Source organism: Beta vulgaris, chromosome 6, assembly GCF_026745355.1.
Source record: "Beta vulgaris subsp. vulgaris cultivar EL10 chromosome 6, EL10.2, whole genome shotgun sequence".
Lineage (NCBI taxonomy): Eukaryota > Viridiplantae > Streptophyta > Magnoliopsida > Caryophyllales > Amaranthaceae > Beta > Beta vulgaris.
This window is the reverse complement of record NC_079207.1, coordinates 59,971,026-59,986,176: the sequence shown is the minus strand read 5'-3', so window position 1 is coordinate 59,986,176 and position 15,151 is coordinate 59,971,026. Positions and strand designations below refer to the sequence as shown.

The window sequence follows — 15,151 nt, the reverse complement described above, 5'->3', positions numbered from 1 at the left end:
CAGCCCTCCCCACCCCTGTGCGCACTACCCCAGCCCCCTGCACTGCCCCCCATCACTGCAGCCCTCCCCACCCCCTGTGCACACTGCCCCACCCCCTGCAGCCCTCCCCACCCCCTGTGCACACTGCGCCCCTGCCCCCACCCCCTATGCACACTGCCCCCACTGTACACACACCCTTGGACAGTCCCCTCACCCCCAGCACTGCCCCCACCCCTGTACACACTACTGCCCCCATGGCCCCTGCCCCACCCCTGCAGCCCTCCCCACCCCCTGTGCACACTGCCTCCACTCTCATTGCACACCCCTTGCACGGTCCCCCACTCCCTACACTGCCACCCCCACCCCTGCAGCCATCCCCCACCTCCTGTGCACACTCCCCCTCACCCCCATTGCACACACTCTTATTCACTCACTCTCATTTAAAACTAATAATTGTTTTTCTATAATCTATGTAGATGGGGCTCAAGCAAAAAGAGATTAGTGGTGAGTTCACTCCGAAAGCCAACAAAGATGCTCTTTACGAGGGGTTTTGGTGGGATTCGGCTAAGCAAGACAAAAGCCTTCAGTAAAGAATCTTCCATAATCACAAAGTCACGCTCTAATGCTTCCGCCCCACATGATATGGAAGCCATGGCACAAGCTCTTCGGGAGAAGCTTACGGAGGAAATTACAGAGAAGGTGATGGAGAAACTCACGGCAAGTTTTAACACGGTCCTTACAGAGTATGGTTTACCGGTGTTACGTCAACCTAAACTGGATCATCCTTTGGAGGACAAAGCTAGCCATCCTAACACACAAAAATCAGCACCGTCTATACTTGAGTTAGAGGTAACTACTAGTCTTCTTATAACTTCAAAAACAAAGTCATTATATAAACTAACCTCAATTCATATACTTTTGAAGGAAGAAATGTCTTGCCAGCTTTTACTAGATGTAAAAGATGCGGGTTTGATTGTGGTGGCTGAAGGAAATGCACAACAACGAAGTGAACGAGCAACAGCCCATCATCAATTGGTGGACAATGATCACTTGGCGGTTAGTGTAGTCTCGATCACTCCTGGATACGAAGACTTTTCTCTCCCATTGCCTAACCCGTCGACGGATACAAATGTCTTGACCGACGCTCTGGTGGTTATGTGCTCTGGCCATCGGCATGGGTGAGGTTTTCAGACGAGGTAAAATGACCCAACTAAAGTATTCAATCATATTGATCTATTTAATTCATATCTATTCTCGGTTTCAATCAATAGGTTTTGGAGAGAATAATGAAGCCCAACGAAAGCAAGGCGGACTCACCTCCTCTACAAAAGTTGAAAGGAAAAGGAGGGTTCAAGCAAGCCAAAGAAGGCGATTTGGGGGAAGGAACGCAAGTCTCCAAAGGTTCAAGTCCCAAACAAAACCCTCCTAAACCTACTTGGATCGAGTCATCAACGCTTCAAGGTCTCAGTAAGGCATGCTCGTGGCTACATGCAAATATGCGTGATATGCCGGATGATACACCTTTGGAGGTTAAGTTGGGTGCCACGGAATTCAACTACCACGAGGAAGCGTCGACATGGGTGTCCAAGGATGATGTGAAAGAGTTCCTTTGCGGAGATATGTTGAATGTTTCGTTAATTCAAGCATTCATGAGGTATAACATCGGTACTTATGAAATGTATGAACTTTCTTTGCAATATCTAATAATATATCTATGTTATGTATATGATTGTGCTTTGAATTGAAGATTACTCCAAGAGTCTCCTTGTGGACGCGGTCAGTTTGGGTGGTTATGTCCAGATTTCGTCCGAGCTGACAACTGTTTGCAAAACCCAGCTGAGGTTAAGGAGTATATTAGGCTATGTCTCCAAACAGCTCAACGTTCACAATATAAGTTCATATTTCCCCTTGTTTTGAAGAGTATAGTTCTTAACCTTATCCATTTTTAGCACTTAATAATTATTATACAATACAAGTATGTACTCACATGATTGCTTCGTAACTTGATTTTGTGATTTTAGTGCCCATTGGTCGCTTCTTGTGATTTCTCCTACAAACAACACAGTATATCAGTTTGATTCTGCAGCTCAACATCCACCACGATCCTTACTCCTCAAATCATGCATAAATAGGTATGTTTATTATTAGCTCCAACACGTTTCACTAATTTCTTCCTTTGTCCGCTTCTCACATGAAATTAAAATAACTACAGCTGCTTGAAGAAGGTTGGGAGAACAGGAAGAGTTCCTCAGTGGAAAGCAATGAAGGTAATTCATATTATTTTTCTACTTCTTTCTTTAATTTTACAATAAACAAACATGTATGTTTCTTACATGATTTTTTAATGTAATTCTATAATTAGTGTGCTCAACAACCCGGGGAACCGAGTGCGGCTACTATGTGTTGAGGTTCATGTTCGATATAGCCTCATGTTGCAAGGAAGTGGGGATATTGACAAGGTATTATACATGACAACCCATTTTTGCCTTTTTGACCTTTTTTGGCCTTTGAAGTTCAATTTACATATTTTTCCATATTTAGACACATGTTAGGACATATATAGTACTAATAGCAACATATATAACCATTAGAGTCAAGAACCACCATTTCTCATGCTTTGAAACCCAATTTGGGTAAATGAAGGTCATTTAGGGCCGATTTTAGACTTTCATGTTCATTTTCCTTAAATTCTCACATTTAGCCACATGTTAAGACATATATAGTACTAATAGCTACATATATAACCATTAGAGTCAAGAAAAACCATTTCTCATGCTTTGAAACCCAATTTGGGTAAATGAAGGTCATTTCGGGCCGATTTTGACTTCTTAGCTCAATTTAATTTCTTTAACCTCCTGCACTTAGTCTCATTATTGACTTCTTATGTGTGTTTAGTTATGAATCTTTTTATAAGGTGTTCATCAAGGGCAAGCCAAGGGAGGATTCTTTCACCACCTCGAGATAAACGAGGTTCGAGATTTGCTTGCACGCTACCTTACCGACACTTGCATGTGAGGATGATGTCGCGGCTTTGAGCTTTTTTGTTAGGATTATGTTACTAGCTACACTCACTTCATATGTTTATTTTTTATTTTAGTACTTATTTATAACTTCATTTGTAGTACTTATGAATATTATATTATATATAATAATACCATTTTGAGTACTTTATACACACGTGCGTGAGATATTTTCTAATTAAGGCAGGTTTAGATACAAGCTTTATATATATAATATATATATATATATATATATATATATATATATATGAATGTATAAATATAATAAATATATATATATATATATTTTCCTTATATATTAAAACCCTGATGCGGTTCTGGAGAAAACCGCATCAGATTGTACACCTAGAGGTCGAAAACCTTGGCGCCAACACCATAATCTGATGCGGTTTTCCCTTAAAACTGCATCAGATTATCCATTTATGATGCGGTTTTAGACCACATAAGATTCATTTACACACCTGCTGCGAGCCCACCTGTTGCGGACCAAAACCGCATCCGAAAGCCCACATTTGACCGCATCCCCTTGGGTTTTTGCCACTAGTGATATGCTCTGCAAATTTGTGTGACTTTTTGTAAAACATATTGAGCGAGCAGAAACACTTGAGTCCAGTATGTATGAATGCTCAGCAACACAGCATTAACAAGAGTAGTCCTCCCTGCATCTCTATTCTATAAGGCAACACATGGGGGATACCAAAAAATAATAAAAAAAAGGAATAAAAGAAGAAGAAAAGAAGATAATTAACTGTTTCATTTGAATGGAAAAGGGGGGAAGTAAGACATTTAAATTGAACATTAGTTTTTGAGAAAGAAAAATATAAAAACTGTTTTTTACCCAATTAATTTTATTTTTACTTCATTTGTTATCACACATGATCGCACGCATTGCGTGCATGTAAGACTAGTATGATAGATTCCTAGAGGACCGACATATAATTCGTTTCAGAATCCTGTCAACTAGTACATCACAATCAGCAATAGAGAGTCTCTTGGATGTAATTGGAACTCCAAGATATCTAAATGGGAAAGAGCCCATATGAAACCCTGTCACTTGAAGTATTCTATTCCTGACCTCATCAGGAACATTGCCAAAATAAATGACAGATTTCATATGGTTAGCTTGCAAACCTGAAGCATCTGAAAATGCTTTTAAAGCTATGACCATGAGTGTCATAGAAGGAGCATCACCCTTACAGAATAGCATAAGATCATCTGCAAAGATCAGATGGTTCATTTTTAACTCTTTACACATGTAATGATATTCAAATGTCTCTCTGTTACCCACTTTCTTCAGGATACTTATGAAGTATTCCATAACCAAAACAAACAACAAAGGGGGAAATTGGATCCTCCTGCCTAAGCCCCTTCTTCCCTCTAAAGAATCCAACTAGACCCCCCATTAATGCTAATAGAAAATGAGGGAGAAGAGATGCATGTTAAAATCCAACTTCTGAACTGTTCAGGAAATTGAAATTTCTCAAGAAGCTCACCAATAAACCTCCAACTTACATAATCATCGGCCTTTCTCAAGTCAATCTTCATAGTACATTTACTAGGTTGACTTTTCCTCTTGTAATGCCTGAGTATATCTTGACAAATAAGGATGTTGTGCAAGATTTGTCTATTTGCTACAAATGCACTTTGCACTTGATCCACCAAGCTAGGCAACACCAATTATAGTCTACCACATAGTAGTTTAGAGATTACCTTGTAGATGACATTGCAACATGCAATAGGTCTGAACTGACTAACTTCTTCAGGTTGTTCCACTTTGGGAATCAAGCACAATGTTGTGGCATTAATTTGCTTGAGAAGCTGCCCGGACTGAAAGAAATCCAGTACAGCAATTATGACCTCCTGCCCCACTGAACCCATGCCTTATAAAAAAAACCACTTGAATAGCCATTAGGCCCAACAGCTCTATTTTCATCAATCTCAAAGAGAGCATTCTTCACCTCATCACTATTAAAAGGAGCTATTAGCCTCTGCTTCATATTTTCATCCACCCTAGGCCCTTCAGCAATTACAGAGTTGCTAACATGCCTAGTGGCATCACTTTCATATCCCAGCAATTTCTTGTAGTAATTCAGGAAAGCTCCCTCCACCTCCTTAGGATTATCATGTCATCTGCCATTTTCATCCTTTACCCTATAAACCTGCATCTGATGTCTTCTCTTCCTCATACATGAATGAAAATAGCTAGTATTTTCATCACCCCCCTGAAAATCTTGCTTCACTTTCTGTCCAATGAAACTCATCTTGGCTACATTGAAGTTATCATAGATTCTCCTAGCTTCCCTCTCTTGTCTATTCAGATCAATATTATGAGGGTCTACACGAATACTCTTTTGGATGTCCATAAGCTTTGTTAAAGCAACAGAAGCTTCAGTTTCCACATTAGAGTATTTATTCCTATGAAGCCCTTTCAATCCTTGTTTCATTTTTTTCAACTTACTCACCACCTTATACATAGGAACACCTTCTACCCTCTCCTGCCACCCAGCTTGCACAATATATAAAAAAGATTCATCAAGAGCCCACATATTGCAAAACTTAAAGGGTCTAGCCTTCTCTACCAGAGTATTATCTAATTTCACAACACAAGCACATTGATATGAAATTCCTTCTAGCAGAAACATAGCATAAGCATTCCTGAATGAATCAAACCATTTAGAGTTGGCTAAAACTCTATCAATCTTCGAAAAAACTCTTTGATCCCCTTCCTTCTTATTAGACCATGTATAGTGAGGGCTAGATGTGGGATGGTCCTGTACTTTACACTCTCTAATACACTGCCTAAAAGGAGCTACTTCCTCCAGAGATACTGCAGAGCCCAGCCTTTCCCCTAGATTTAACACACTATTAAAATCACCCATTATAATCCAAGCTCCTTGCACATGCTAGCTAATCCTCTCAAGATCCCTCCACAAATCCTCCCTAACAACAGCATCATTAGCTCTATACACTATAGTAACCTCAAAAGTCCCACCAGTGGCTCTATGAAGCACTTCATAATGAATGTATGATGCAGCACAACTACATATATCCACCACAAATATTGAGGGAAACCAAATTACCCAAATTCTACCTCCAGTATGAAATTGATAATTTATAACAACAGACCAATCCTTACATATACTAGGAAAGACTTTAGAGAAATTCTTAGTCTTCACCCTAGTTTCTAAAAGTCCAAACAACCCAATATTATAATGATTTAAGAAAAACTTTAACATCATTATGTTTATTAAGGCTATTTAGACCTCTAATATTCCAACATCCAATTCTATCCATTTGGAGGAATAGGAGCCTCCTCTCCCTGCTGCCTGTCTTCTATCCCTGAGCTCTCTACTATTAACTTCTCCTGAGCCTGCACCTGAGGTTTCTCATTCCCCTTACTGCCTGGATCCTCAGTATGCACTATAGTACCCTGAACTGGCAAAGTGGGAGAAGGTACCATTACAAAATCGTGACTACATACAGGCCTATTGCCTTCATCTGCACCTGTACTGGAACTGGCCCATCACCCTGCACCACCTGTGTTAAACCCTCTGTCACCCTGGGTTTGGGCATCCAAATCTGCTTAGGCTTGATTTTCTTTATAGCCAATTCATATTTCTTCTGTCTACACATCTCCACTGTATGACCAATCCCTCCGCAATCACCACAAATTATTGGTTTACACTCATAAACCACCTTCTGCTTCACAACTAGCCCCTTCTCATTCATAAATTGAATTTCATCAGGAAAACATTGCCCCATGTTCATTTCCACCATTACTCTTGCATACTCAATACACTCCTTTTGTGCCGTAGCTCTATCTGTCCTGATAGGTTTGCCTACTAAGCTAGCAATCTTATTTAGTGCTACCTATCCCCGATATTTCAGAGCAAACCCAGGAAGTTGAACCCATGTAGGCACAACCTTCACCTCCTCCTTCAATAAGTCCATTTCAGGGAACCAATTCTTCATGATAACAGGTTTATTATCATATAGAATTGGCCCAACATCCATAGCACGTTGTTTTCCCTCCAAATTCCTGAACCTAACCACAAACACACCATTTACCCCCATTGCAACTCTATCAACTCCAAATTTACCCCACACACGCCTAACAAAACCATTAACAATACAGGCAGGAGGTTTGATCCCATGAACATAACATACAATCGCTGAATTCCAGAATTCAATTTCTCCCTTAATATCCTCCTCTGAAATCACTATACTAGGTATAGATTCATTGTTACCAATATTAATCTCAGAATCATGATTCGCATTGTTACAGATTTCTAAATCAATACCTTCTTCACGAATGCTTTCAAAAAGGCTATGACGCCAAGGTATATTACCTGTATGACTTGCCAGCTGCTACATAGGGTGTGAAGAAGGATGCATAATATTACCTGATGCAGGACGCGCTGGTGTCCTTATCGATGCCACCCAACTAGCCACTTGACTACGCGCCGCCTCAAAATTTGCTCGATCAAGCATTGACGCACGATTTTCCACCGACGCAACTGAATTATCATCCTTCTCCTCCTCCGAGGTCCAACTTAGATCCACATTCTCTGCAATTTCATTGATATTCTTCGTCTTCATAGCATCCCCTATTTGTGGTTTCTTCGCCACCTTGATTTGTTGCTAAGCCTTCTGTCCACTATTTCCTTTCTTCGAACCCTTAGCCATGATCCAACAATTGTTGAGGTTCAGTGTATCAGAAACAATGGAAAACTATAATTGCTCAATAAATTTCTTACTTGGCGAAAAAAAGATATATATTAAAAGACGTGACAGTCAAAATTTTACAATTGTTTAATACTTGCTATATTTTTTTATTGCACCATTATGTTTTTGCAAATATCAGAAAAGAGAGTGAAAATAATATTGGACCCATTTGCCCAATTATTTGGTAATCAACTAGGTTATGTGATAATCAGGTTTAAATGGAAAAATATCTCAAAAAATTATACCAAAAATATAAATGGTGCAATTTAAAGAAAATACCCCAAAGTAGAAAATGATGCAATTAAAAATACAAAGAAGAAGTATAAGACCAATTTTGTCTGTTATCATCCAAACATGTTCTAGCTACTGTATCTTAATAGGATGCTACATGAATACACCTTCTCATGTTTAAGTTCTTCATATATATATATATATATATATATATTATTATATATATATATATAATATTATATATATATTATTAAATATATATTATATATATATATATATAATATATATATATATATATATATATATATATATTATTTTATATATATATATATATATATAAGTGAGTTCATATGAGAATGCATACTTACATGATAAATGAGAATGCATTTTACGCGCTATAACTCTTATAAATAAGTGATGTAACCTTAATGAAAAAGTGATGTAACTCCAAAAAAAAATATTAGAAAAAATGATTCAATATATATATATATATATATATATATATATATATATATTATATATATATATATATATAATATATATATTTGGGCTCAATTATTTTTTAGGGGGATATAACTCAATGAACAAGTGTTGTAACTCTAATCCAATCGTGTGGTTGAGATTCATTCTCATTTCTCATGTAAGGAGCATTCTCATGTGATCTTGCCCATAATATATATATATATATAATATTATTATATATATATATATATATATATATAGAGAGAGAGAGAGAGAGAGAGAGAGGGCTCTTGTGAGAACACGTCCTCTATGTGAGAACACTTTTTTATGTGAGAACAAATCTGGACCTTTGGATGTAATCTAATCTAACCATCCTAAATACACTTATGAGTAATGGCATTTTCGTAATTTAGTTTAACCCTTACCCCCTTCTTCCCCCACCCCTTTCACGCTACTTTTTTTCTCTCTCTATCTTCTCTTTCTCTCTCCTCTGTATCGTCGTTGATGGAGTTTTAGTTATTCAAAGTTTTAGTTCGATTATTTGCGGATTCCACACTATTTTTTCTAGAAATTGTGTTGGTTACTATGATACAACAGAGGGTCACTATGATATATAATAGAGGGTTGTGTTGGTTACTATGAGACAGTAGAAGGTCACTATGATATATAGCAGAGGGTTGTGTTAGTTACTATGATACAACAGAGGGTCACTATGATATAGCAAAGGGTTGTGTTGGTTACTATATATGATACAGTAGAGGGTCACTATGATATAGCAGAGGGTCACAATGATATGAAAATAGTAAATATTATTATTTTTTGACTAATTTCTTTAAACATGTGATAGATGGGTTATTATGATATAACACATGGTCACTATGATATTTTCTCATAGTTTTGCAAGCTTAGTTAATCAATGTCATTTTCTTGATTCTCTTGTTAATTTTCTCAATTTTAGCTTTAATGGACAACAAAAAAAAAACAGCTCGAACACATATAACATATAGTGACCGTTATACATTTATAGTCACCCTTTGCTGTATCAAGCAACTGTTTCCCTCTCTCACGCGTTGAACTTGTTCTTTGAAAATCACAACATTCTAGGATTACATATGGCAAAGTTTGATGCGTCAAGCACAACCTGAATGTGTGAGACGCATTCTTGTGTGCCTAGCACAGCCTCGCTGTGTGACACGTGATTCTGTGCTAGCGCAACATATGGAATTGCTTGATCTTTTGCCGAGAGCTTACCGCAATGTGTGGTGTGAGCCAAGGTTCGCAGTAGCCGCCGCGTCTCGTGGTATTCCTTTTGTCTCGCGGTGGATCATCGAGAGCATGCCGCTACTCACGACTCACGGGTTTCGAGATTTTCGAAAGCCTTATTTTGTTATTTTTTGATTTATTTCGAGTTTTTTTTTCTTAACCCTCATATATATACCTTCTTGGCCGTTTTTCTTTCTCTGATGATTATTCGCTCTAAAATACATGGCCAACCTTTCCTTCTAAGAATTGAGCAGTTCTTGAGAAATTTCAACCCTTGAGTTCGGGAAGTAGAGTTCAAGGGTGTTGTGTGAACCTTGGGGGGAATTTGTCATTGGAAGCTTGCACCGTTATGGTGGCGAAATCGCTTCTAAGACAGAGGCTTTCTCACAACACAACATTGTTCATATGAGAATAAATCAAGTTAAGCAAGTTCAATTGTCAGATATATGCAGATAAGTTTTATTATAATTTATTGCTTGTCAATATTATTTATTCGATTGTTCTTCATGAATATTTCAATCATACGAATAATTTCCAACTGCATTGATGTATTACCTTCCTAAAAACAAAAAAGGAGTTTATCGTGATTAATCTCTATATCATTAATAAATTCATTTGACCAAAATAAAATATTCATGCAAAACTCCTAGAAAAAGGCAATAGAACTACTTTTCTTTTTTCCAGTAATCGAATTAAATGGGCATTTATATAGAAAAAAACATAAGGAAAAAATAGGTTTTTTCGTATTAAATGGTAGTTGAATGCATGCAACTTTATCATGGATTGGCCGATTGCGAAGAGAAATCACAAGTATATATAATTATCTTTTCGAATGTTATAATTGTGGTATAAGATTACAAGCATATATAATTCTGCGTTGGAGACACATAAGCATGTGTTGACATCTCCTCTGTGAACTGTGATGATCTTCAGAGTGGCAACACAAACTTTGAAAAAGGAAGTGTCGGAAGATCCTATTGGATCTGATGTTCACAATTTACAACAAGACACACAAACATCAATGGTCAAGTCTGTATGATGAACCTAAAGAAATTGATCATACAATGAGAAATTAATATTTACTATCATGACTCATGAGGTATTAATTTAAAATAGTCCGAATCAAATCTATTTTGTATTAAACACGGTGACGGATCTAGCATGGGTTTAGTGGTTCAACTGAACCCACGAAGATCTGTACAAAAAAGGGAAGAAAGCGCTGTAAAACAAAGATAAACAAACTTTATATAGAAAAAGATACAAAGATAAATAAACTTTATATAGAAAAAGATGGCTTTGTTTCATGTAAATGTAGTTTGGCTCAGTGGTAAAGCCGCGAGAAAATATCTAGTCTACATGTGCACGCTCGTGACTCGTGAGTTCAAGTTCCGTCATAAACCAATTTTGCTGGGTTTTTTATTTCTTTTTTGTATCCTTTTTCCATTTTTCTCTTAGCTCTCCTTTCTACTCGCTCAAATACAAATTGATCATGACTCCTGAATCAACAATTTAAACTCCAAGTAAAATAAGTCGCTAAAAGTTTAGCAAGTTGATTCACAATATATAGAAATTAACCTTTACTTGCATCATATAAATATATTCACTTCTCAACACATAAATAATATTTATATTTTAAAGTACTACAAATCTTACACTTGATTGCTAATCAAATGTATGGAATATTCAATTACTATTTCTTTTGGTGTTTGAAAAATATTACAGTTGATTGCTTAATTAGCTTCTCTTAATTACTTAATTAATTTCCACATTGTATGAATACTAGTTGTATACTTTTTTGTAATTTTCTTTAGTCGAATTTGACTCCATTTTTTGTATTTTGACACTTTAACGTATGTATTGGATTATTTTATTTGCTTCTTTTTAGAATTTGGACTTATATATTGGTGTAAATCTAAATATCCAATCTTGTAACGAAATATCTATACTAATATATTAAAAGGCGTGCGCAAACCAGAAACGGTGCCACGTGGCGCTCTCCCTAGAGAGTTTTAGTTCATGTAATCCATGTACAATAAAAAAAATTAGAAATTGCATGGTATAGGTTTTGATCTCGTGACCTCAAGTTCATGTACTAAAGTTTTAACCACTAGACCAAGTTGTAATTAGTGATATCATATCAAAGTACAATATTAATAAATGAAATTTTTCTTACCCGGGGCATAGCCCGGGCCTAATCACTAGTTCAATCTTTGAATAAGTTCGAACCCACGTAGTACGAATCCTGGATCCGCCACTAACTAATCATAATAAATCTTGTGTATTTACAACGCTAATTTTAGCATTTATGTAGGTTCTATAGCATTTTATTGTTTCTAGGGAGTCCTCATTGACTCCTGAATTCAACAACCTCACCATTAGTAGATATAATCAAATGAGTTAATGTCTTATCTTTGCCTATATTTCTTCTCAAGGTGTACAATTCGAGATCTTCTGTTCATTCTTATATGACTTTTGATATGTATATACTAGAATTTTTTGCACGCGATGTGTGCTTGAATTTTTTTCGAAACAGAAACTCGATTTTCTTCGGCATAAGAGTCAAAATTTGAACATTAGACATATGAAGTATAATTGGTTTTAGTTCCAAATTTTGATTGGTTTAGTTTCCATCACTTAAGTCTCTCACCATTATTTTTGTCTTTTTTTTTACTTTTCGAAGTTAAATTCTATGAACAAAATAGAAATTTTATTGAATTTATTTATGATTTCTAATATTATAATTTTTTAGTTGATTTTTGAATTAAGTACAACTTCTAAATTCTAAACACTATAAAAAAAGTAAATAAATTTTTTCCTTGTCTAACTTCTAAATTGATTTCACTACAAATACACCTCTATTTTTATCATGACCCACCATTAACTGTGAATGGTTCTTGATGATAGTGATTTGTAAGTAAATTTTTGTAAATGTTTTTGTATGTATTGACGTTCTAGGTTATTAGTTTTAGTTTGTATGTTAATTTTAAGTTTTAATAAAGTTTCCCGATTATTTGAGTGATTTGCGTGATTTTTATAACGTGATTTTCTCAATTGTATGAGTGATTTGTAAAGTTTTTTCTTTTAATTGATTTGTGAGTAAGTGTTGTAAGTTAATTTGGTAGTTTTCATTGAGTACCAATTTTGATTTTGACATTCTTTTTGTAATTTAGAAAGAAAAGGAAGGACAAAATAGGCATTTCAAAAGAGGACACCATTACTCCCCCTTCCCTTATTAGTTTTAGTTTGTATGTTAATTTTAAGTTTTAATAAAGTTTCCCGATTATTTGAGTGATTTGCGTGATTTTTATAACGTGATTTTCTCAATTGTATGAGTGATTTGTAAAGTTTCTTCTTTTAATTGATTTGTGAGTAAGTGTTGTAAGTTAATTTTCGGTAGTTTTCTTTGAGTACCAATTTTGATTTTGACATTCCTTTTGTAATTTAGAAAGAAAAGGGAGGACAAAATAGGCATTTCCCCTTCCCTTATATAATAAAGATATTAGTATACTAAACCTTGGCTTTTATCGAACTGCCTCTTAGTCTTAGGGTCTTATTGTTTATTCTGATGAAGGTTGAAGTACGTTATCTCAAACAAAAATTTATCATCACACTATACACGTTGCCGATATGTTGAATAATGCAATGGAATGGAACCTTGAAGTCCCTATAAAGGGACTTTCTCATACTCCAACACTGATCATTTTTGTTTGGTATTAAAGCGTCATGATAAAACCAATAATCATATATGACATTAATCAAGTAACTTATTCAGCAAAATCGTTGACTAAAGAATAGGAATAAGATACTCTTAAACGGAGATATACTAAAACAAATACTAAGAGACAGAGAGGTATTGGATAATATTAATAAAGTACCATTTTACCCTTTATAATATAATATTATTCCTTTACAATATATAATATTATCCCTTTACAATATAATATTATTCAATAAGAGGATCTCTCACACACGTTGAGATCATACAACAATATATTTTAGCTATTTTATTTATGTAAGAAGCCTAATAAAATCTTTGATTATATCTAAAGAGAAAAGGGAATTATTTTTTTCCAATTTGATGAACCATACTTTAGTTATTTCAAATATTGTCATATATTAGCATAACCAGTAACATACAAATATACAATTAGCCAGGTTTACTCGTAACCATTGTATAATAGTGCATGTGTAACAGTATATATGAGAGTGTCCCGTCTTCTATATTATTAAGATTGTTTCATATCTCTCTTATATAAGCCAATTCTTGAGTAATTTGAAGTTTAACTAAACTATTTTAAATACTTTTATTTCTTTAAATTGTTTTCAAATTAAATGTTAATATGTATCTATTATGGTACATGTTTTTATAACTTAAAACATCTATTTACTGCATTTACATGTAGTAATATTATAGGCTAGAGAGATGATACACATACACTCAGTGTATTTGGGCCACACATATATTGGATGTATTTATTACTACTAAAATGTAAACCTTTTGTATGTGTTAGTACTACTAAAATGTACTCCCTCCATTTCCTATAGATCTTCCCTCTTTCCGTTTAAGTGTGTTTCCAAAATATCTTCCGTCTTTTACTTTATTCCTTATTTGGAATTTTTTTTTCCCCTTTTTACCCTATCATATGGTACACCATTAAATTATTAATTCATTTTTACTCCCTTTCTCTCCTACTTTAACCCTTTTATTTGTTTATTTATCTTAACCCCTTTCTCTCTCCTACTTTACCCACACCCCACACAAATGGATCCTCCTTGATATTTGTAGGAAACGGATGGAGTATATTGTTACTAAAAAAATTACAAACTTACAATCATTTTGAACCTGTTTTGTTATTCAACAATATTTGAATTTACATAATACATAGTCGATTGAAATACTATATTTCAAATTGAATTTTATTACATGGTAGGGATGAAAAATATAACATTATTATTCTACAAACAAATTAAATAATTGAAAACGACAGGAAAATTTAGTAGAAATCAATAGTAGAAAAATTGTGAAGATGGATAAGATGAAGCTAATATATTAATAATCTGGAAAAAAAATTACACGTTTTTTTTTAGTTTTAAATAAAGGATTTATACAAATCTAAACAAAGAAAATTTCATAAAACAGATTTAAAAAAAAAATAAAGAACAAACCATTAAAAACAAAATTATTTGTCGAAATATTATAAGTTTGTAATATTTTTAGTAATAATATACATTTTAGTAGTACACAAAGTGTATGTGTAGCCTTTGCGTTATAGGCTAATTATTACTTTTGCATTTTAGGAGTATCAATTCTATATCTTTGCTCGGTTTATAGGAATTAGAGAACTGCTGCACATAATGCTACAATAACTGACAGACTATAATGTCGTGAAAGTTAGTTTTATTGTTGCTTGACAAAAAGGTGACAGTATTGTCAGTTGAAGTTTCTATAATCAATCCAAATTAATTTAAGA

The 15,151-nt window shown here is 34.9% G+C and overlaps 1 protein-coding gene across 1 annotated transcript; it reads right to left on the bottom strand.

Annotated features, from left to right (window-relative positions):
- Window positions 1-5,125: 5,125 nt before the first annotated feature.
- Window positions 5,126-5,878, bottom strand: LOC125498519 (uncharacterized). The gene has a single exon (XM_048646744.1). The coding sequence runs from the start codon at window positions 5,876-5,878 to the stop codon at window positions 5,126-5,128; it is 753 nt and encodes a 250-aa protein (XP_048502701.1).
- Between the last annotated feature and the right edge of the window lie 9,273 nt (window positions 5,879-15,151).